The 23,642-nt window shown below is 40.2% G+C and overlaps 1 protein-coding gene across 1 annotated transcript in view; it reads left to right on the top strand.

Annotated features, from left to right (window-relative positions):
- The first annotated feature begins 987 nt into the window (after window positions 1-987).
- myom2a (myomesin 2a) overlaps window positions 988-23,642 on the top strand; it is a 45,484-nt gene continuing 22,829 nt past the window's right edge. Inside the window, exons 1-13 of the mRNA XM_071908988.2 lie at window positions 988-1,095; window positions 2,507-2,635; window positions 5,083-5,175; window positions 5,850-5,985; window positions 7,308-7,462; window positions 8,145-8,237; window positions 13,144-13,232; window positions 13,719-13,757; window positions 15,370-15,534; window positions 18,123-18,284; window positions 20,281-20,422; window positions 21,299-21,498; window positions 21,584-21,637. Coding sequence (XP_071765089.2) covers window positions 2,529-2,635; window positions 5,083-5,175; window positions 5,850-5,985; window positions 7,308-7,462; window positions 8,145-8,237; window positions 13,144-13,232; window positions 13,719-13,757; window positions 15,370-15,534; window positions 18,123-18,284; window positions 20,281-20,422; window positions 21,299-21,498; window positions 21,584-21,637 — 1,435 coding nt within the window. The 5' untranslated portion in view covers window positions 988-1,095; window positions 2,507-2,528. The remainder of the gene's footprint in view (window positions 1,096-2,506; window positions 2,636-5,082; window positions 5,176-5,849; window positions 5,986-7,307; window positions 7,463-8,144; window positions 8,238-13,143; window positions 13,233-13,718; window positions 13,758-15,369; window positions 15,535-18,122; window positions 18,285-20,280; window positions 20,423-21,298; window positions 21,499-21,583; window positions 21,638-23,642) is intronic.

The following is a 23,642-nucleotide window of genomic DNA, read 5'->3' as shown; positions in this document are numbered from 1 at the left end:
GTCCAGACCAAAACAGTCAACTCCTGTGCATATAGGCCCCATAATTCCTAGCTCCATACCTCCGCCCCTGACTGTAGGCCAAAACAACCATAGAAAACTGTATATTGGAGCACTGATACAAGACAGCCTCATCCAAACAGAAGTATAAGCTTAACAGTGAGAGGAAAAAGGCCTGTGGGGTTAAATTGTGCAACAAAACCACATGGCAAACAAAAGCCACTGCAGGTCATATGGGAAATAAATTCCCTCTGAGGTTCCCTATCACATCTGAATTTCACCAACTCTGCCTTTATGGGAAGTGTTTCATTCCCCTTGTGCATCTTCAGTCATTTTAATTTCTTTAAAATAGACCGGTGTGAATAAAAATAGCCGCAGCAGGCTCTTGTACAGTAAGCGGTGGGGTATCACTGTCTCTGAGGAGTTCATCCTTACGGTTAAAAATAGTCTGAGTGCTGCTGGCAAGTGTTGAGACAGGAGGGCGGCGGTCTGAGGAGCCTAACATGGTCTCAGAAGGGTTTCACTGTTGGGATCCCACAGAAAACTGTCTCAAAACTTATACTGGCTTTTTGATGCATGAATATTTCAGTCCAGGTATCCAACGGTGTGGCGCCATCGAGGAATCCAATTAGAAAAAAAATGAAATTATCCTAAAAATAATGAGTGAACACTTTTGATTTGATTGGATGATTTGTAAAATTAAATATCGTTGAAGGGGGAAAACAGCCAATAATCTTACAGTCTCCATGAGTCTAAACGCATTTTACAAACATTCAAAACTTTTTCTCTGTCTGTCACTGCATTCCCAAATCCCCAAATATAATAAATTCAGTGGATGAAGCATTCCTCGGAATAATTTAATTGATTTGTCGCCACATGCGGATGCGCACTCTCCATCTCCAGGTGCGCAAAATGCGGAATGAGTGTGGAAAATCGGGGTAAATGCTATATATAGTCTTAAGTGCGTCCATACATGGGGTGGAAGGGGAACAGCATTCCTTCAGGGAGAGGGGAATATTTTTGTTGCCATCAGCAAGTGCTTCCCAAGCGGCATCAGGCTGGTCTGCCACCGCTTTGCGCTCTTTTAAATCTCTTGGGGTAAGTCGCTTTTCTCAATATTTTCATTTTAGTGGGGAAACAAGTTTTTTAAATGGGGGACTATACAGTAGCGTGGGGCGTTATCTGCTGTTATAATTGAGGATAATTGCAGCAGACTGGTGTTAGCTGGGTGCAGTCAGATGCTGTCGGTGGGTAATTTGTCTCTCTGTGGGGAAAGGAGGTGTGGGGACTAAGCTGAATGCTGCTGGACTTTCCCTGTGCGGTAGTTACTCACATTCCAGTGAATTAAGAGGTCGCTGACCTTTTTTCCCGATATGTGTCTGTCAGTTAGACTCAGGTAGAAATGCTGAAAAATGTGTTGAAATAATAGATTATACAGAGTGGAAGCGTGATGAGCCTGCAGGCAGAGGGAGGATCTGACATCTGGTTTAGAAGTCAGTCTCAAATTAAATCTGATATTTAATTCAGACTACAAGCTTCTCAGTCTAATCAATCAGCTAGTTGGCAATGATTTCACTGAGATCTGTTAATTAAATTATATGAGGGCCTCGCGCTGCTATTACTGACTTACTGACTATTTTTCCTTCATTTCTCCAATCATGGAGCAGGCAGACTTCTCTAAGCTATTCATAGCAGAGCTGTGAGGTTGTAAGGTGAAACATGTGAAGTGCTGAGCTGGTGATATGTTCTGTTCACTGCTGGACTTGTACTTGTGACTAGTGGGAAATATTCACGAATACTTTGAATATATTATATTATTTTTTAGATGAATGTAAATCTCTTGAGTAACATGAAAATGTGTAGTAGGAATAAGGCCACAGCAAATGTTAATTATTATGAGGAGGAATAATCAGTAATAGCACTGAGGGACGATTGCTATGAAACAACAGACAGAATTTACGGTTGGAAAATTTGATTACTCTTGGTGAATGTAAAAACGTATTAAAACACTTAGAAACACATTCAATATGGAGCTGTGAATGTGTCTAAATTGTTAGTTCCTTTACCCCCAATCAACATTTTTATTGCACTTGATTTTGTGTTTGACATGATGTAGTTTTATGTTTCTATTTTGTAAAATAGTTTTTTGTTGTATTATCTGTAACTTTGTGTATGTTTGATTCCTGCTGTCTTGGCCTGATCTCTCTTGCAAAGAGATTTTAAATCTCAGAGACTTAAAAAAATAAAATAAAATAAAATAAGAATGGACTGGCCAAGCTGTAAGGGATTCAATGTCTTTATTAGTCTATTACTGTATATTCTGTACATGTAAAGGATGACAGCACACCTTTAAAATGTGTAACACAGCCCAACAACTTATATGGAGATAATTAATTAACAGTAATGGTGACAAGAAGACACCGGCATCAGTCTACTTTATTATTATCCATCTATTTATTGTGCTGTAACAGTAAATGTCTGGTCTCTGCTCCCTGGTGCTGTCGGCCAGGTCTCCTTGAAGTGTTCCTGACATGGCTACCAATGTCATACCTTGGTATAAGAAGAAGCATGTGAGCCAGATCAGCACTGATTATCGTTCCCTTCACACTAAGCATGTTGTCAAGCAGCAGACAGTCAGGTACGGTGCTGCCGTCCAAAACCACGGCTGCTGCTGCTGCTGCTGCTGCGCTGGGTAGAGCCGCTGCTGAGGGGTTGAGGTGATAGATGGAGAGCTTAAAGGAATGTTTGTACCTGTTTTCCCCCAAAATATGTATCTATGTATCTAGCTAGCTGTCTGTCTGGCTTCCTTCTAATTGATTTCTAACTTAAAGCTGCACTTGGCAAGAATTTTGTGTAAAATTCCACCTGTCTCATCAGCCTGAATCACAAAGTGGGACTAGAGAGCGTCCCATCCCCACTAATTGAGACGCTGTAGATATGTCGTGTTTGCCCAATTTAAATTCTGGTGTCAGGTATGAACACTTGTTCACCCGCAGGAAGTGACGAATCAAAACTTCAGAGTGAAATCCTATCTGTCTCCTAACCAGCAGCAGAGAAAGCTGGACTTACCAACATTAGATCTGTTCCTCTCTCGTCTCTTTGGTTCCCTTTGGTGTAAAGCGTCACAGAGCAGCCAGGTTGGGAAACATGAGCTTGCAATCATGTCCTACTGAGGGAAGCAGGAGAACAGGGTGACGTCTCGTTGCTATAACTTGGAAGCATTCATATGTTTAACTCGGTACAGCCACATCCAAATTCATGAATTTAAAATTAACCATAAATGAACTGCAGCACGTATTGCTCCCTTTTTGCAAGTACAGTTTATTGTTTTAGCGTAAATATAACTTCTTTGTTGGCACATTTCTGCTATACATGACACCAAGTGGTAGATATCGGAGTGCCTGCCGATTTGAGCTGCCGATTTTCCCAATTAGCAGCTCAAATTTACGGTAAATCTGACATGAAGTGATCTCGACTCCACGTTTCATTATTTCTGGTATTGACATTCGAATTTATCGAACAGTAATGTCTCACTGTAACCTCTCACTGCCATTTGGAGTTGCCAACATGCAAAGATGCCTAGTGCAACTTTAAAATGGCCACCACTCAGTTACCCCCACCCACCCCCACCCAGCCACTGCAGCCCCCTCCCACTGTGGGTCCAACAGTCCAGGAGCTTTAGGCGAGAGGTGAAGCTAGTGCTAGTGATGCTCTGCAGCTTCTGCCTATGGATTTTGCCTTGTTTTAGGGTCACAGCTCACAGGTCATGTCAGCCCAGTATATATTTTACTACATTGCTTTAGCTCGCTTTAAAAAAAGCACTGCACCCTTAGTCCAGCTCTGCTGTGCAGCAGAGTTACGCTTTGTGCTGCTCTTGATAGCTATAAGTCGAAGGCTGTGCTAGTGTTTAGATGTGTTAGTGTTTAGATTAGAGCAGAATCTAAAGAGGCCTGAAGTCCCGGAGCTCCGGCTCTGCGGGCTGAGTCCTGCTGACCGGGTCACAGCAGGCTGCCATGTTGTCATGTCGCCCCTGTCTGATGTCACAGGGTGTGTGCCACTTCCCTGAACCTGACCTACATCTGAGCCCAGAGCTCAGAACTGTGACACTTCTACCAATTTTCTCATGAAGTCTTCCACAGCAGAGTGAAACAACATGCCTGTCTCTGGAATATTTGCTGATTGTGAGGAGTTTTAGACAGAACACCCTTTATACCTTTTACAGTTTTTTTGTCAATGTGATGAACCAACTTCATGTAGTCCATTTTTCAATTGAAAGGAATTCTTGAGTGATTGAAAGGCTCAGTCCATGTCCCTGATCTTCATCAGTCACAATCCTCAGACAGTTCTCCACATCTGTATTTGAGACTAACCAACACCAGACTTTTCAAAAAGGATTTGGCTCCACACCCAGGCAGGTGTGCAGTGAATGGGAAGGTGGCAGCAAGTCTGTAGGTCTAGTTGTCTTAAAGGGGACTTCTTCCAAAATCACCTTTTAGGTTGCTATTCTGCATAAAACTTTTTGCTAAAATTTCCTACGATTTTTCTCAGCTGTCTTAGGAGCACTGAGTTATTAGCTCTTAATATCAAGGAAAATGCAAATCCTTTGACATCATCAAATTGGATTACCTGAGATATTTGCTTGTACCTATATTACACACAAGAGAAATTGGGCTCCAACAACAGAAACGAGACATGCAGCTACAAAAATAGTCTAGACATACAAAATGAATGGGCACCACACTCTTAAAATGTATCTTTATTTAACTAGAAAATATTAAAAACATGCCATTTCGGCCAAGGATGCCATTATCAAGGAGAGTATGGCACCCTAAATTACACTAAATTAGACATTTATGGGAACAAAAAACACCCAAATAAAATCAGACATCTAATGCAGTGTAATTTCAAAACATCATAGGATTGCATTTTCCTAATTACTCCAGACTCATACAAGATGTCAGAAGAATTTCGGGACATTTTAGTGAAGTGACGACTTTTGCAGAATAGAACCTGAAAGTCCATTTTGGTTGGAATTTCCCTTTAATGTCTCCTTCATAACGATTGGCTTTCCCCCCCACCCCGCAGGAAATCAAGCTCTAAGTCGGTGAGCCAGGTGCAGGCCCAGGCCACGGAGGCGATGGCGGAACCAGCCTATACCATACCGGTGTTCCGGCAGAGGTGAGCTCCCATTGGCTGCCTGCTGCCATGTGTCACGCTATTTTAGGAGTAAGCTAATACTGAACCGCAGTCTGTACTGGCTGAACTGAGGCAAGACAAGACGGCTACACAGAAAATTTCCAGTGTAAATGCGTTATAATCATGTATGAATATCGTTTGACAGCTGACTGAGAGTTTGGAGATGAAAAGTCTAACTTAATGCTTCTTAATTATTTATAAACTGTCAGTTTCTATTTAATAACCTCAACATAATAAGTCAGTTTCCATATATAGTTTCCATAATAGCCCCAATAAAACAATTGTACTATTTGCAGTACATGTCTAAGTTATTTCCTTTGATTGAGGTTAATAATATATTTGAGTGTTAAAAATGGCTAATGATTAATGGATTCACAATCACACACTGGATCAGGTAGAAAGGCCCAAAATCAAATATTTTTTAGGGCCCATAAAGGGCAAAAAAGATTATTTCTTAAAAAAGTGTTTGCTACAGATGTTAGTTTTAGAGTTAAATCATAGGAGATATTCATTCGCAGCATTCTTGTTTCCATGAAATCAGCATAAGAGAAAGAAAAACCAAACATCTGGTCAACACCCGGTGACACCAGAGTCAGGCCTGTCGGTCCTACCTGTGTCTGTTCTTCAGCAGCTGAATGTGGTTTGTGTGTGGGCAGGAGTGCTGATGAGACGGAGGAGTACCAGAGAGTGTCCACCCAGGTGGGGAAGGGACTGGCAGCGATCCAGGAGGAGCTGCACAGGATGAGGATGGCCACCAAGACCCAGGTGGACAATCTTGCCATCCGGAGAGAGGTAAACATTTCACCAGGAACTCTGCTGTGTGGTGTGGTGACAGTAGAACGTGTTTCGGTTCATCATGTTTAGTTGTTTTATTGTTTCTCTTGAAGTGGGATGTTATGTCCCTCAGCGTCCCTTTACCTCACCTGCACTTTCTTTCTCCTGTAGCATTTTGTATGTGCAGCTGAACTGAAACTAGAGTTTAGTTTCCTCCCAAAATCAGATTTCCATCGCCCACTGCACACACTGGCAGGTTTACTCCCATATTCACCAGCCACATGCTCTATTTTATCAGAGAAATACATTTTTGGCAGAAAAAGACTCTGTTGGGTAAATTAAAGAAGCTTGCTCACCACAGCCAAAACGTACCAACAGGGTTAATTTCCCACTCTGAGTCCAGTATTACATCATGGCAGGGTGAAGTCACTGCTGCTGTGAGGTGATGCTGATGCTGAAACTAAAGGTGAACTCAGTGTGACTCCATCACTAACTGACCTCATCTCTCTGATCCTTCACAGGATGGGAAATGCAGATGATGACATCATGTTGGCATATCACTGTTCATAATTGTGTCTTCTTTCATAGAAGTGAATGGTCTGGAAATTTCCAGTGCCACTGAATCAAGTTTTATTCTTGGAAATATATCTCATCATTCATCTAGATGTAGGGTTTTAAAACCTTTTCTTTTTTTTTTAAACCCAAATGAGTAAATTCAGTACGACCCTGGGACCCAAAGTCATTAAGACATATAGAATAGTTTAGTCGCATGTTTTGACCCAATGGAAGCAGTTTTATGGCTCAAACCACAGTTTAAAAAACAGGATTTAAATGGACAAATCATGAACTAAAAGCACAAGACTTGTGTATGGACAATATATAGATTATGTATCAGTACTGTTGAAGCAGCCACTGTTTTGCAGCGTTCGTTTTGCCCTGTGTAAAGGGCCAGATGGGCGGAGTTTGTCACATTAGGACCAGAACGAATTTATCCAATCAGATGATAATGTTTGAAAGCCAAAATGCTGTTCTGTGAATAACTTTCCAACCCAAAAACAGAATTATACCAAAAGACAAACCCCACCCGCCTGGTACTTAAAAGTGGACTAAAATAAATTTTTTAAGAAGTATTTCGCATAATTATTTGACAAAGGACATGAGACATTGGAGCAGAAACATATTGTCAACCTATAGAGTTTTACAGCATATACTGACACATGGTAAGAGGACAAGAAGACCTCCTACAGTACAAGGAAACACTGCGAGGCGCTCTATGGACAGTGGGCCATGAATATCACTCTGCATACACACACTCACCTGACTGATCTTGCTCTCTGCAGGTTCAGGAGATGATGACCAAGAAGGTGGAGTTGTATGAGGAAGTCCACAGGATGCCGGACTTCCTGGTGGCCCTGAGGCCCCACACCGTGTGGGAGAAGACCCCGGTCAAGCTGTTCTGCACGGTGCAGGGCCACCCCAGGCCCATCGTCAAATGGTCAGAGTTCACATCTCGCTTCATTCAGTTTGACCCTGGTTTTCTTTTATAAGATGTCAGAATAAAGAGAAACACGTACATGAAGCAGGCTTTAAGCATCCCACCCTTCACAGATTGTTAAAACATCTATCTACGTCTCTTCATGTGATAATGCGATAATTTATGTGATAAGTGGTGGTGCTTTAACTGATAAGGGCTGTAGATTTTTTTCACCGCTCAAAAAACAAAAACCTAATTATTCCAGACCTTTCCTGTACATTGAATTGGCAGGTTTCTAACATTGCCACTACATTTTATTGGCAAAACTTGGGAGATAACAGCATCCACATTTAATTTTTTGACCATAAGCTTTACAGGTTATGGTCATTATGGTATTCATATTCATTTCATTCACGCCTTATTTTGCCATCTTTAAAGGTTTATCTTGATATTTTGGGATCTATTTTGTTTGGTTGTTTTCTTCACCAGTTAAGTGGAACAGCCTGGAAAAGAATTATAGCATTTATCCCTCGGTTTCCCCTGAAATGGCTTGTTAGCATTGCTAATATTGCTAATTGAATAGTAACAATGGGACCAACAAAGCGACATAGATCCCCATGCACATTTTGACATGTCTTTTAAACAGTTTGAAGTGTGTTGTCTCAGTCTGAAGGTGTGAAACAGACTGCTGGCCTGTTTGCAGGTATAAGGGCGGAGTGCCTGTCGACCCGCTGAGCGCACCAGGAAAGTACAAGATCGAGAACAAGTATGGAGTCCACAGTCTGATCATTAGCAGGTACGACACCGCACAACTCTGATTAAACATGACTTCCTTTAAACCTCACACATGACAACTCTTTGATTTGACGAGTTCATTACCTGGAGTTCATCATTCATCTCTAAAGTAGAGAAGATCTGTAAAGGTGTTATGATTTTGTAGTGGATTTGGCTTCAAATGAGGGAGATCTCATTTGGAACTAAACACTACATTAATTTTATGTCATGGGAAAACTGAAATTTGAAACCTAAGTTATTGTGGGACTCAAATTCATAATTAAATATTCCATGTGTACACCAACAGGTGTATTTGTCTCAGCAGCTGATCCCTACCAACTAGTGAATGGAAACAACTCTTTGGAGAGAAAGGGCAAGATACACAGTTGATATACAGGTCTGAAGAGTATGGACAAGAATAAAAAATGGGTTTGACAATTTCTAACTCTCAAAACACGTGTGAATTGCACATATAAAGCCTGGAAAAATCTGGAAATATCTGATCATTCTCCATACACATGAGTACACATTTTATGTGGCCGTAGACCCCACTTTTACTGTAGGCATCGTTGTGAAGAATAATCTTCAGCTATGAAGCGATACTGTAAGTTGTCATACTGCACCACCTCTTCACCACCTCCAACTGCAGCAGGACATTTAGTTTACTGACGAAACCTTACAGGATTTCTGGGTATTGAAGTCCTTCTCCATTCACAGCAATGCAAGATTATCTACTCAAGAACACTTTAGAACTGATCCAGACCTGGCTTCATTTTTATTATTAAATTCTAAACAAGATTGGCTCTTGTTATATGTATGTCTTTATCAAATGGAGAGAGTGAGAGAGAGAGAGGGAGAGGGAGAGGTTGGGGGTGGAGGTTACATCTCCTATTTAGCCCAGTCCGCTGGCCCGGCCTTCGTCTTCAAGACTCCTCAGCTGTTCGTGTCGCAGTGCTGACATTTGCGTCATTCGAGCCGCGAATTCCTCCCTCTGCTCTTTCACTTTCTCCCACTCTCTCTCTCTCTCTCTCTCTTCTCACTCCCCCTCTCTCTCTCTTCTCTCTCTCTCTCTCTCTCTCTCTCGCTTTTGCTGCAGCATTGAATATCTCCAGTCTTCGGTCATTACATTACAGGGTCAGTGAGGAGACCCACGTTTATGTGCCCAACCTTTTCCACCCCTCCCTTTTCTTCATAAAAACTGAGTATTTTCTCTTTCCCAGTGCAAAAGAAACCGTGTGAAAAGTTCATTTGGAAAAAAAAAGCGACTCAAGGGTCACGATTTATCGTCCCCCTCCCTCCCCAGCTAAGAAAATGGTTCGTCTTTAAAATAGTTCCCTCCACGGTGAAGGTCACATTTCTTCCTTCTATTCTCACCCTCAGGCTCGTCTCGGGCGCCTCCGCCTCGCGGCGCCTCCTTCTCACCGCGCTCCCAACGCGTGAGATCATTTATCAGAAGCGGTGTGTGCCGTAATCGCACGTCGACTTGAGGAGTTTACAGCCGGCCGCGAACAGAGGCGGAGGAGGAGGGGAGGATGTTGTTGAGGAAAGAAAGAGCTTAACTAATGTTACACTCTACACACACCGGCCTCTTTATTAGGTACACCTGTCTGGTACCGGCTGCTTATCTGTTACTGTAGCTCATTTATCATCATTTATCAACAGCTTGTGTATTGTGAGATGCCTTCTGCACACCACCATGGCAAGCCGTTTTAACATCTAGTCACTGAGGCTACTATTAATTAAACATATCTGTAATTCAGTTTTGACTAGTTATAATTCCAAGACTTCATATCCATTATGTAATTTGTACTAATTATAATTCCGATTAAAGATATCTACACTTAGGGATGAAAGATATTGACAAAAAATCGAATTTCAATTATTTGACATAATATTGCAAAAGCGATTTAAACTGTGATTCATATCATCACAAGTTTTTTTTGTCGGAAATTTGGTAGAATGTTAAAATTGTTTAAAGAAAAGTGATTTTGTTAAAAAAAAATAGATGTCAGTGTGCAGGATTTACTGAACTCAGTAAATGGACCAAAGGTTACCTGCATCTCTAAAACACCTTGTTCAGAAATCCATTTTGGACACCCATGTCTTAAGAAATTAAGTTCATATTGCAATTTCGGTTTATTTGCAATTTTTTCGATTAACTGTTTAGCTCTATCTACAATTCAATTCTAACTGGTCTACCCTCATTATTACTAGTAGCAACGGGATTACTGATATCAGTTACTGAATTAAAGATATGTGTGAATCAATTTTGACTAGTTGAATTGTAATTGCTATATGTCAAAATGTCTTTATAACTAGTAAGATTTGTTTTACAGATATCTTAAATTGTCATTCTAACTAGTTGCAAATACATATTTACTAGTTACAAAAGAATTTAACTAGCTGAAAGTAAATTGTAGTAAGCCTCAGTGATTAAATGTTAAAACGGCGTGCCATGCACCACTGTTGTAAAGACTGTTATTGAGCATTTGTGTCCTTTCGGTTAGCTTGAACCTGTCTGTTCATTCTCCTCTGACCTCTGACCTCTCTCGTTAACAAGCTGTTTTTGGCCACGGAACTGCTGCTCACTGGATGTTTTTGGTTTATCACACCGTTCTCTGTGAACTCTGTTCTGTAGTGTGAAAATCCCAGGAGGGCAGCAGCTGTCTCTGAGCTGCTGGACCAACAGTCAGACGCTCAAAGTCTCTTAGATCACGCGTCACAACGCGAACAAAAAACTAAACCACTTCCCCATGTCTGCATGCTTTATATATTCAGTTGCTGCCACAGAGTCACTGTTTGGAGGAGCAGGCTGTTTGTGTTAAAGATCAGGTGTACCTAATAAAGTGGCCGGTGAGTAGCCTTTATAGTGGGCTCAATTTACAGCAGCTCAGTTAGGTGGATTCATATCATGGGTGCCAATCCAAGGCAGAAATTGGGCATAAAAAGAAAAAAAATCCATTTTAGATGTAAATATACTGCAGCACTTCAGTTATGGGATACACTGGGAAATATTTTTAGGAGATACACTTTTTACATTTCATACTGAGCATGATTTTCCCCTTAGTAATAGCATAAACTCATCCAAAGATGATCAGTCATGACTTCTGGCCCATTGGTGGTGTGACAGTGTGTGACAGTGTGTGACAGTGTGTGACAGTGTGTGACAGTGTGTGTGTCTGCAGAGAGCCTGCTGCCTTCTGCCTGGATTTACTTATTTCTGAATGTTCGGGACGTTTCTGGCCGTCGACCTTTTGGCAGCAGGTGAGTCCTCCAGCCAAAACCACTGCTGAATCCTTTATATCCTGAACTCTAATTCAGAGGAACTGGAGTTCTGGTCAGAGCGAGTGTGCGTGTGAGCTGGCAGCTAGCTACCGCTGCTAGCGTAGCCTCGTTGTAGTAGAAAAGCTGATAGCTAGCTAGCTAGCTAGCTAAGCTAACCGGCACCTACCTGTCCAACAGAAAACAGGCTTCAATACTCGCCAACAGGTGAAAGCCAACCCCAGATTCACTCTGGTTTTGGAACAAGTCTTGTCTGCTTGGCATTTTGTCTCGCTGTCCTTGGGTTTTTTACTGTTCTGGCGACCGGGTTCAGGAGGCGTGGCTTCACGGTGACCGGGTTCAGGAGGCGTGGCTTCACGTGTTGTTGAGCGAGGGGGGAGGAGTCAACTTTGACAGTTGTGTTTACAAGCCACAACCGGCAAAATCCTACTCAATATGCCTTTAAATACATATTCACAAAAATTATCCCATAATTTCCTGAGATTCTCATTTTTACCAACTAGTCCTCGCAACATTTTTTCATACGAGTCACTTTCCATCATCGTTCTATCCTCATTTTTAATGTAGGGGTTTGGGGTTTGCTGAAATCCTTTTTGAAGTCAGGCAAATTCACATCTTCCAGCTACTATCAGTGTTGGTGTGGTGTTAGCTTAGCTTGGCAGCAGGGTGGTCTAGTGGTTCGAGACTCTGTAAAACCCGGTTCAAGCCCCTGTGTTGGCAACCATCCGCCCTGCTCAGGTGTCCTTGAGCAAAAGACACTGACCTCCAGTGCAGCTGACCCTGCGCTCTGTCCCGCCTGCTGGGGGACAGGCAGAAGGAGCGCAGTAATTTCCCAGCGGAGACCAATAAAGTATCACATTATCTTCATTAAAGGCGAGGGAAGTGGGCTTGTAACTTGTAAGGTTGCAGGGTTTTGAATGTCCACACCAGCTGGGAAAACCTGGGTCAGGAATGTGAATGAGTGACACTGTCCTCAGCAGCTACTGCCCAGCTGTCCTTGAGCAAGGCAGCTCACCCTCAGCTCCTCCAGTGCAGCTGCTCCATGGCCGACAGTCAAAGTGTTTTTTACTGGGCCGCTCCCATGTGTGAATATGTGCTAGTGTATGAATGTAATGCAGGGCAAGGCTGAAAAAGAGCATCGTTTATCCCCAGATAAATAGATGCAAAAAATCGATCAATATACATATCACTCATTTTGAAGATGGTATTCCAGACATTTTTGTGCTAGATGACTCAGCACTAAGCATCATTTCAACCTCATATCTATGTCTCTCATATAACCCAGCAGTAAATATATTATTACATACTTAAACAATAAAGACACAGCTGTAAATATGCAAAAACATGCACCAGAGAAGTCCATATGTACAAGATAAAGCTTTATTTTTTTCATTTACCCCAGAAGATGTAGTCTAGGGTGTAGATGTTACTAAACTTTCACTTTTAAACCCTATATAGCCTTATTTTATCCATCTACAACCATTTACATGTCTTTTAAACAGCTAATCTGCATAAAAATTCTTCAGTGGGGATCAGTGAACACCAACTGTCTCACTATAGAAGAGTAAGGTATCAGAGTTGAATTTATATTCATATATTCCAGCTGCTGACATGGTGGTGTTTCTCCATGTTGCCCTGTGTTGCAGGTGTGTGGTGAGTGATACTGCTGAGTACAGCGCTGTGGCAACCAACCATCATGGCACGGCTACCAGCAAGGCTACAGTTACTGTCAAGAGTAAGTCTCTCTCTCTCTCACTTTTCATCTCTTTTACTGTCTCTCCTACTCTTCCTCTAGCTTTCTATTATTAACACAGCCTTAAAATGATAGGTTTTTTTTCTCTCCATTTTGTTTCTTCTGTCATATCTGTGGAAGCCCATAGATATTTTCTGACTTTGTTCTCACAATTCTCACAATTTCTCAGAAGTTTGAATTTTTTTTCTTGCAATTCTGACTTTTTATCTCATAATTCCGATTCCTGTTTTTTCCTCACAAATGTATGATAGGATATGCATTCAATTAAAACAGTCAGAAAAAAAAAACAGAAATTTGAGATATAAAGTCAGAATTCTGAGAAAAAAATCAGAGTTCTGAGATATAAAGTCATAATTTCGGAAAAAAACCTCACAATTCAGATGTTTTTTTATTTCACTGAGTGGCGGGAATGGGCTTCCATACATACTGTATCTCCCTTTGGTAACCATGACTCTCATTTCTTCACAGGACCAGCAGGGGGAGCCGAGTCCTCCCAGTTCGGCCAAGGTGAGAGGAGAAAGGGGACGGTAGCTGAGGATCTAGGGGGGTTTATTGAACTTTATGTTGGAATCAGGCCCAGAAGTCACCAGCTCCACTTGAGATCAGAGGCTACAAATAACAGAGAGGCCTGATAAGCAGTGGAAAGTATTGTGAGAGGCTGTTGTCCCGGTCCAGAGCCAGGGGGAGTAGAAACAAGAGGGAGCTCTGTTCACAGTAAATCAGTGTGAAAGCCGACACACAGCTTTTAGTTTGTACGCACTGACCAATGAAATATAAAACATTCACAGGTTCACATGCAAGTTAATCTCTTAGTTTTTAGTTCTTTCTTTAGGTTACTAACAAATCAGAAAGCTGCAGGACCTTACACCACTGGTTCGCAACCATTTTCATATCAAGGACCCCTAATTTAGTCCACATTAGAGCCACAGACCCCCATTTGATGAGATTTTGTCTCTCGGACCCAAATCTGAGAATATTTTTATTTTTATATATGTTTTTGTCCAGAATCCCATGACTATCTGTATTGTGGTTAGAGAGATAACAGAGAAACTATGATCAGAACAGTCATTCTTCTACATTCTCTAATTGTGTTAACTTCTTGTAAATGAAATAATGGTGAAGTTTAACATTTCATCAATTTGCTGGGGACCCCCTGGAACCCCCTCAAGGACCCCTGGTGGTCCCCGGACCCCGCATTGAGAACCACTGTATTAGACCACAGACCCCTGTTTGATAAGATCTGGTCCCAAGAAATCCCATCTGAAGAGTTTTGTTGTTAGATATGATTTTGTACAGAATTACAGAGCTGTCTGTAATGTAAGAGGGGAGGAAACAGTGGAGATACTGAAGCCTATAATCAGAACAGTCCTCCCTATACAGTCTGTTCTCTCATTGAACCAACACTTAGGGAGTGAAATAGTAGTCAAATTTAATGATTGTACATTTTCCTGGTTACCGCCTGGAACCCCCTCAAGGACCCCTTGTAGTCTCCGGACCTCACTTTGAGAACCCCTGCTGTAAGGCATCTGTTTGAAATGTATTAATGCTATTAAGGAAAGGATTGCCTCTACTTCTGAAAGAGCACAGATATTTTTTTCATAATGGTTATATATCATTTTGGAATGAGTGAATGATTGATGACTTTGTTTCATTTACTATAGGACATTGAAGAATTCATAATCTGTGACAAATTTAATTTTCTATATAATGTAATTTAATATATTTGCTATCGTAAGATATTTGTTTAAAAATAGTGTTATTGACAAGTTATTGACGAGGACATCATGAATATTATTGAGAAATTTTCATTCATTCATATACTGTAGATATACTGTATAGCATGTTTTGGGGAAAAAAAACCTGATTGTTGAATATAAAGAATTAATCATTTTTGACAACATTTAACTTTCTATGGAATATCATTTAAATTATTTGCTATCATATAACATTTAGTGATATTATTGAAGAAAGATTCATTGGTAGTGTTGACATGCTTTAAAATGGATATATCGTACGTTAGAAACTCTTCAATTATTGATTGTTGACTCTGTTTCACTTACTGTTGGATTTGAGTTGTTAATGATTCTTGACGATGTCTCACCTCCTGTCTCCCGCCCAGTGCCTCGTCTGACTGAGATCCACGCCAGCAAGCTGGAGGTCACCCTGCTGGAGCGCTTCGGCGTGACGTTCGGCGTGGAGGGCGGCTCCGTCAGCCTGGTGTCCTCCATGGTGGTGGTGCCCGACCTGCCCAACCTGCCGCCACTCGCACAGTGGTACAGAGACGGTGAGACAGACGCCGCTGTGCAGTCACACTGTTCTGTCCTGAGAGGGAAACTCAGTATGCAGAAACACAAAAACACACAATAAAAACATATAACAACACATAGTTAGAATAATACAAATCAAGGTTGGGGACATTCATAAACTGAATTGAATTGAATTGGAACGACAGGAAACTGAATTCCATTAAATTCCATGAAATTCCACTTCTAAGAGAGTTTGTCTCGACTCGCTAAACATTATAAATCAAACATTATGAATCAAATAAAAGACAGTTCAACAAATCAAATCCATTCAGTCATAATATATGGATTACCATTACATGTTCTGCATCAAATACCAGCTGACAGGTTCCTTTACCATTTTATGATATTCAGTATTGATAATATACAGTATAACACTATGTGGAATCTCAGACATGAGGTTAAAAAAAAAACAACCCAAAAAATGTTTTTTTTCCACAGATTTCATTGAACTAAATTCAACTTCCTGAAATTCCAATTCAATTCCAATTCTGTTTCCTGTAGGTTTTTTCAAATTCCAATTCCAGTTCCTCAGTTGAATTGAAATTGATGAGTTCAAATACATAAAACAGGAGCACAGTAAAACATAACACAGCAAAATTGTTAGTCCACTTTTTGGTAGCCGTATCAGAGTGGACAAACTATTCTGCAATCAACACCAGTCGACTCCAACTAATCTTCATGTAAAAATCAACACTTATTGACACTGGAAAATTTGCTACAAACAATTTTGTGGCCACATTGTTCTGTATATCAAACAGACAAACATCAGGGAGCATAGTGCAGAAGAATCAGAAGCAGCTGCCTCACACTCTTGTTTTTATAACCTTTATTTATCCAAGGAAATTTGATTGAGCATGTGTGCTGTTTTCCAGCCACGCCCTGCTGCACATCAACACAGCTGCAGCTGCACGCTTTCAGACTGTAGAAAGTAAATGTTCGTCCTTTCAAGAGTGGAACCTCAATAGAGTCGTTGGGTAAACTCAGCAGCACAGAGACGTGAATCAAAGATTATGGGTTGAGTTCTTTGCCTTTTTATTGTATTGTTTCTTTTAAGCACACTATTGCTTCTCTTTTTTCTTAATATCTGCATTCTGTCAGGAGTTTTTTTGCACTTTGTAACCATGTTCAAATAAGTGCTATATAAATAAATGAATGAAATAGTAATATTTAAAGCATTTAAAAAAGGACTTTTCAACAAATACTCCCTTCCAGACCAAGGCCCTTACAAAGGAATTATTTGTTGTTGGAACGTTAGATTTTTATTGTATTGAATAAAGTGTTTCTGCGTTGAGGAGATAAGTGTGCAGCAGAGGTGGAAAGTAACTCAGTACAGTTACTCAAATACTGTACTGTAGTACAATTTTGAGGTACTGGCACTTTACTTGAGTATTTCCATTTTGTGGGACTTTCTACTTTTTCTCCACTACACTTCAGAGGGAAATCTTGTTCTTTTTCCTCCACTATATTTATCTGCCAGCTGAGTTACTAGTTACTTTGCAGAATAAGGTTTTTCACCCAAAACATACGATAAGCTCATAAAAAATGGAGCAGTTAGACCGACAACATTAAAATACTTCTTACAGGTTAATGCTTCAATAATTTAACTTTTTTTTTATTTCTACTACTTTACTTTTGATACTTTAGTAGATTTTACTGCTAATACTAGTATTTTTCCATTATGGTATTGCTACTTTTACTGAAATAAAGGATTTGAATACTTTTTCCACCGCTGGTGTGCAGCAGCTTGTTTTGATCCCACAGATCACTGCGGTTGTTTGTTAGTGAAGCTGAACCACAGTAACTTCTCTCCTCTCTGAGGTCGGCAGCGGCATCATGAGTCGTGGGGTTATTTTTGTTTTCATTTACCTGTATTTACTTAGGGAAACCACAATGAGAAACACCTTCTCTTCCTGTACGCATGTTTGTCCTGATTATCATCTGATCACGGCATGAACCACACACCAGAGTGAGAAGAGATGCAAAGAAAAAATATCAAAGCAATCTGATTACTTAGAGTCTATGTAAAGTAAGACATTACGACACATCCAATGACGTTCACCTACTTTTGATTTTTAACCCCGGAAAAAAGAGAATTGTCGATTTAGTGTCTCTAAAACATCGGCACAAAACATCATAGTATTATTGTCTTCAGTCTCAAACAACACCTAGATATCAATTTTAGTGTTTCTGATCCCTTTTTAATAACATCAAGTAATAACATTGCATTTATTTGCATTATTTGCACTATCTCTATTGTCTCTATTGTTGTATATTATGTTCACTACCTATATGTTAGTAGCTATTTCCTTTATTTCTTTATTACCTGTACTTGACATACTTTACTTCTTGGTATTGTCCGTCAATTGCTGCTGTGGCACCTGAATTTCCCCAAGGGAATCAATAAAGTGCTATCTTATCTTATCTTATCTTATCTTATCTTATCTTATCTTATCTTAACAAGTATAAGAACTGGAATCCAACCACAGACTTTTTATTCCCCTAAGCCTCAGAGAAAATGTACAAATTGTTCAGAGTGTATATTGATTATTCCTAACCGTGTGTTCAGATAAGCTGCTGAAGGCCGGTCAGCTGGTGGAGATGTGTGTGGGCGGAGGCTCCGCCCACCTAACGCTGCCCCACCTGGCCAAGGACGACGAGGGCCTCTACACCCTCCGCATATTCACCAAGGACGGCACCGCCGAGCACAGCGCCTACCTGTTTGTCTCAGGTAGGACTGATGACATCACAACTCTTTTATTCACTATTTTAAAAGTCCTAGGTGTAGCAATTTAACATCAATAAATCATCACTCTTCCTGCTGCACAGGAAGTGATGCGTTTTACGTTTCCGGTTTGTTTGGAATCAACAGAAGAAGAAGAACTAGGTAGCTAGCATGAGCAGTGATAGCCACCATGGCTGAACAGACAAAGAAAAGAGAAACGCAAACTGCATCAACAGAAAATCCAAGCTCCGCCCACACTGTTTGATTGACAGGTGATCTGTGGGAAGTGCAGAGCAGAAACACCACAGTGAGGCTGAGGGACAAAGATGGAGACTAAATAAAAATAAAAAAACACGGTCTTGTGAATAACCGCTTTTATTTTCAGAAACCCAAAATGTTACACATAGCACCTTTAAATTCCTTGACTGGAAGAACCTGCAGATCAACTATCCAACCATTTGCCCACTATTAAATAGTGAAAAGTGTGACTGTTTTGAATTGAACTCAGATGGTGAAGTGCTACTGGGAAACCTTAGTATGCTGATTCCTCTGTCATACTGAAGAACAGAGGAGTCTTGTTCTTGTCCATCAAACCATCAATGTCCATGTGTGGAGTGAAAAATTATCAATCTAAATTGGTTCATTTGAAAGATGGATAGATTGGCAAATGATAGATTGAACAGAAGGATGGATGGAGGGTTCAAATCCACTACCAGTCAACAGTTTGGACACACCTGATTGAATGTTCTGTGTTTCTCATTCTCTTAAAGCCATTTTGATCTAAAGGCTTCTGCTTAAATGCTTGAAATTAGTTTCTTAGACAAATATAAATAGTGAAGTTGATCCTATGTATGAATTTCTTTCCAAAGCCTTTGCCTTTCCATCAAGGCAAAGGGCGGCTACTTTAAAGAATCTAAAATATAAGATAGTTTTGATTTGTTTAACACTTTTTTGGTCACTGCATAATTCCATTTGTGTTATTTCATAGTTTTGATGTCTTTACTATTATTCTAAAATGTGGAAAATAGTAAAAATATAGAAAAATGTGGCGTGTCCAAACTTTTGACTGGTAGTGTATTTATCCATTTGCCTGATCTCAGATGCGCCTCAACATGACAAAATGCCAAAGGGATAATAGATAAATCCACAGTTCTGATAGCCTTGAATATAAATCCATCCCTCAGCTGCTCATAAAGGAAGCTTGATGTTTCCTTTTGTTTCTGTCTTTCATTTTACTGTCTCCTAGAACAAAACCACCATAATATATCTGCAGGGGGTTGATAGATTTGTTGATCAATAACAATAACTCAACCATTACTTGATTTCTGGCTTTAAAACTCACTTTCTCTTCCATATTTCCTCTCCATTGGAGTTTCAAGACTCTCCCACCCCCTTTGTCCTCAAGCCAAAAAAGCAAATGACAAAGCAGTTTTATTATTCCAGTATTTAGCGAGGTGATATATCACCTCTTCACTGGACGTTTCTGTTGAATCTCTGCTCTAATTAGCTAGTGGCTCTGTTTTAAATATGTGAATTTATTATTTATGTCAATTACAGGCCACCATACGCTGTGGTCGTCAGTTTTTTAGTGCTGAAACAATTAGTCGATGGACAGAAAATTAATCGATCATAATTTTGATAATCGATTAATCTTTTTAATCATTTAGCAAGTAAAAATAGCAAACATTTGCTGGTTCCAGCTTTACAAATACTAAGATTTGCTGCTTTTCTCTGTTTCATATCATCATAAAATTTTAAGAATTGCTTACTTAAGAAACTTGTGACGAGCATTTGTCATTATTTTTGACATTTTATAGACTAAATGATTAATCAAAAAAATATTTGATAGATTAATCGATAATGAAACGCATCATTAGTTGCAGTAAGTATCTATCCATCTGCCCATCTTTCCATGCATCCCGCTGTCGATCTCTCTATAATCCTTCCTTCCCTTCTTCCTCCCTCCTTTCCTTCCTTACGGCCTTGTTTCCTTGCTCCCTAGACGCTACCCCCTCTGCGGCCGGAGCCCCTGGTGCACCGATGAGCGTCAAGGCGTACGACATCAACCAGGACTATGTCCTGGTTGCCTGGAAACCGCCCAACACCACCAACGAGGCGGCGACCAGCGGATACTTTGTGGACAAGTCAGTTGTGTTTTGTGAGCTGCACCTTGACACCTGCACACCTTCTGTTCATAGACTGTGACACACAGACATGAATAAAGTCATATTACACCATGCTTATGGCAAGGGAAATAGATAAAAACATAATATGATGATGCAGTATTTATTTTACCAAAAACAAAGTTATACTTAAGTGAATATGCTGCCTTATTGGCTAAAAAGCGCTCATTAACTTACCGATGTGTGATGAGCGTTTGAGTTTGTTTTCTTCATATTCTCATATCCTTATTATTTGTTCTATATCACATACATATTGAATTTTTTAAATAATTTTTCCATTTATTTTATGCCGCATATATTTCATATTTTGGTATATTTGCATATTGTACATATTTTGTATTTATTTTTCCTTTGTCTCAGTAAGTTCTGCTGCTGTGATTCTGCGCACTAATCCATATTTTCCCCCATATTTTTCATTCATGCATTCTACTTCGCATGTTCTAGTGTTGAAATTGTTGGTAGCAGATGTTTATATGACTCTCATTTGCTATATTCTTATTTATTCTCTATTTTTCTTTGCTGCCACAACTATTTGCTGCTACAAGAATCCAATTTACCCACAGAGATCATTATGCAGCAGTTTCTTCTTATATTTTTTAGTGCAGTACAGTGTATTTTTGATGATGGAAAGCTAATTTACCAATCACTAAACAGTGTTAAACAAGTGTTAATGCACTGCAGCAAAATAAATACATTCTGGACACTACTGATCTTCTCTTGACACAGTGGCAAGTTGATCAAGGAGCTTCAGTGTGTTATCTGCTGTACTTTACGTCATCATCTTGTCTGTGGCTGATGATGTCATTAGACTGATGATGTCACCTCCCGGCGTTTTAGGTGTGAAGCCGGCAGCGACACCTGGGTCCAGTGCAACGACTCCCCCGTGAAGGTGTGTAAATACCCGGTGCACGGCCTGAGCGTGGGCCGCGTCTACCGCTTCCGGGTGCGGGCCGTCAACAGTGCGGGCATCAGCCGGCCGTCCCGCCCCTCCGACACGGTGACCGCCCTCGACCCGGCCGAGAGCGAGAGGCTGCAAGGTACAGAGGAAGGTAAACACAACACGCCGAGCGCCGGGAGGCCGAATGTTTCCTAACGGATCTGTCTTGTCGTTCTCTGCAACAGTGATTAAAATCAGCGGAAAGTATGACATAGTGATCAAGGACGATGAGCTGGAAGGTACAGTAGAAGACTGGCCTTCATCCTCTTCATCATAACATCACACAGAGGAAGCACTAATACCAGTCCCTCTCTCCATGCCTCATCCACACCAGCAGGATAACATTTACTTTTTACATTTTAGAAGGGAAAACGTAAATAAAAGTGTAATGTATTATGTAAAAATGTAAATGTTATCCTCACTGTTATAATAACATCCTTCATCACCACCTTCGCAGCCGACGATTATCCACCAAGGCTTGTTGCAATTTATCCAATTAGTAAATATTGGATATATTGTAAAGGCAAAACACCTTTTACTGCATTCTGTTCAAAGGAGAAATCCAAACTCAGATTCTCAGTTTCAACTTCAAAATTCAACGCTTTCTTCTCAGTATCAGCTGTCAGATTAGACTTTGCAAAAGACAAAAAAAAAAATTGAATTTACAGCCGCACAAGTCTGATATAGAATAAATCTAGAATATTATTTATTTTGTCAGAGTTTTGAGTGAGCGGCTATAGATTCAAGTCTTGTGTATTTCACACTGATACCAGGCTAGCATTTCTGAAATGATAAAACAAAAAACATGAAATATATAAAAACAAAAAAAACAATATACTACAAATAAACAAGTCACGGTGGACTCATATACATCTAAAAAAAAATGTCAATATCAAAACTAATATGTCACCTGCTTTAACTTTTTTTTTTATTTAATCCTTTATATAAACCATTATCCCATCTCCTCCCATCCTAACTTCTGTGGTATAATACTTGATCTAACTCCGACTCTTCCATCAACGCTTTGACTCAAACATTTTTCATTTTCTCCATTAAACCGCCTCATGTTTTTTTCCTCCATCCAAACTGTGTCGAGTATCTCCATCTCTTCTCTAACCCGACTCTGTAATACAAAAACTAATTTCAAAGCTAAAAACAAATGTAAACTCTTCCTTAACCAAGCTGAATATATCTATATACAAGTTGGTGTCGTTTTACAGGTGCAGCCACTGCAGAAGTCCCACATTTTACTGCATGATTTCTGAACTGATGCTGAACTTTGGGTCCCTCCCTAAGAGTTTTAAAGGGGCAATAGTAAAGGAATTCAGACTTTCCTCTAATTCTATACATATATAATCAAAGATGTTTAATGTAGACGTTAAAATCTCAGTGGTTAAATTTAAAGTTATTGCATTTTCAAAAATCCTTTTTTCCAGTCAGTTTCAGTCTAACTCCAGTAAACGCATCACAGCTGGACTTGATCCTGATTGGCTCCCTCACTAAAGAATGACCGAAATCCGTCCAATCAGGGTCCAGTTTGCAGCATTTGAACTGGAAAGCCTCCACTCAGCAGATTTACCTAATTTGAATTAGACAAGCTGCTGCTGTCGGCCAATCAGTACGGTGGCCGAGACGTGTCGAACGACCTGCATATCCAAAACGCTTTGCAAATTCGAAAAACACAAGCGCATTAACGGAAAACACAAATGCAAAAATCACAACACAAATGCAAAAGCCACAACACAAATGCAAAAGCCACAACATAACAACGGAAGTGAGCAACAACGGATGTTGACAATGAAAGCTAGCTTCATAATAGCCTAACGTTAGATGGCAGAGTACATAAATATGAAAATATAAAGACATTGAACAACATTGCTCATTTGTGACAATCACATAGCGATAGTTCTCATAGTTAGCTAGCGAACAACGTTTCACTTACTTCTCAAACGGGCAAGAACTTTCCTCTTCCACATGTGCCGGCAATAATAGTCCGCCGGCAATAATAGTCGGCCCGTTTTATTGTCAACATCCGTTGTTGCTCACTTCCGTTGTTATGTTGTGGCTTTTGCATTTGTGTTTTCCATTAATGCGCTTGTATTTTTCTAATTTGCAAAGCGTTTTGGATATGCAGTTCATTCGACACGTCTCGGCCACCGTAAATCAGGGTCCAGGATGGTGACGACTTAGTCTTCACATTCATTCAATAAACACTAACTTAACCACATTTACTTGCAAAACATC

The sequence above is a fragment of the Centroberyx gerrardi genome, chromosome 3 (assembly GCF_048128805.1).
Source record: "Centroberyx gerrardi isolate f3 chromosome 3, fCenGer3.hap1.cur.20231027, whole genome shotgun sequence".
NCBI lineage: Eukaryota > Metazoa > Chordata > Actinopteri > Beryciformes > Berycidae > Centroberyx > Centroberyx gerrardi.
The sequence above is the reverse complement of the archived record's forward strand: the minus strand, read 5'-3'. Positions and strand labels throughout refer to the sequence as shown.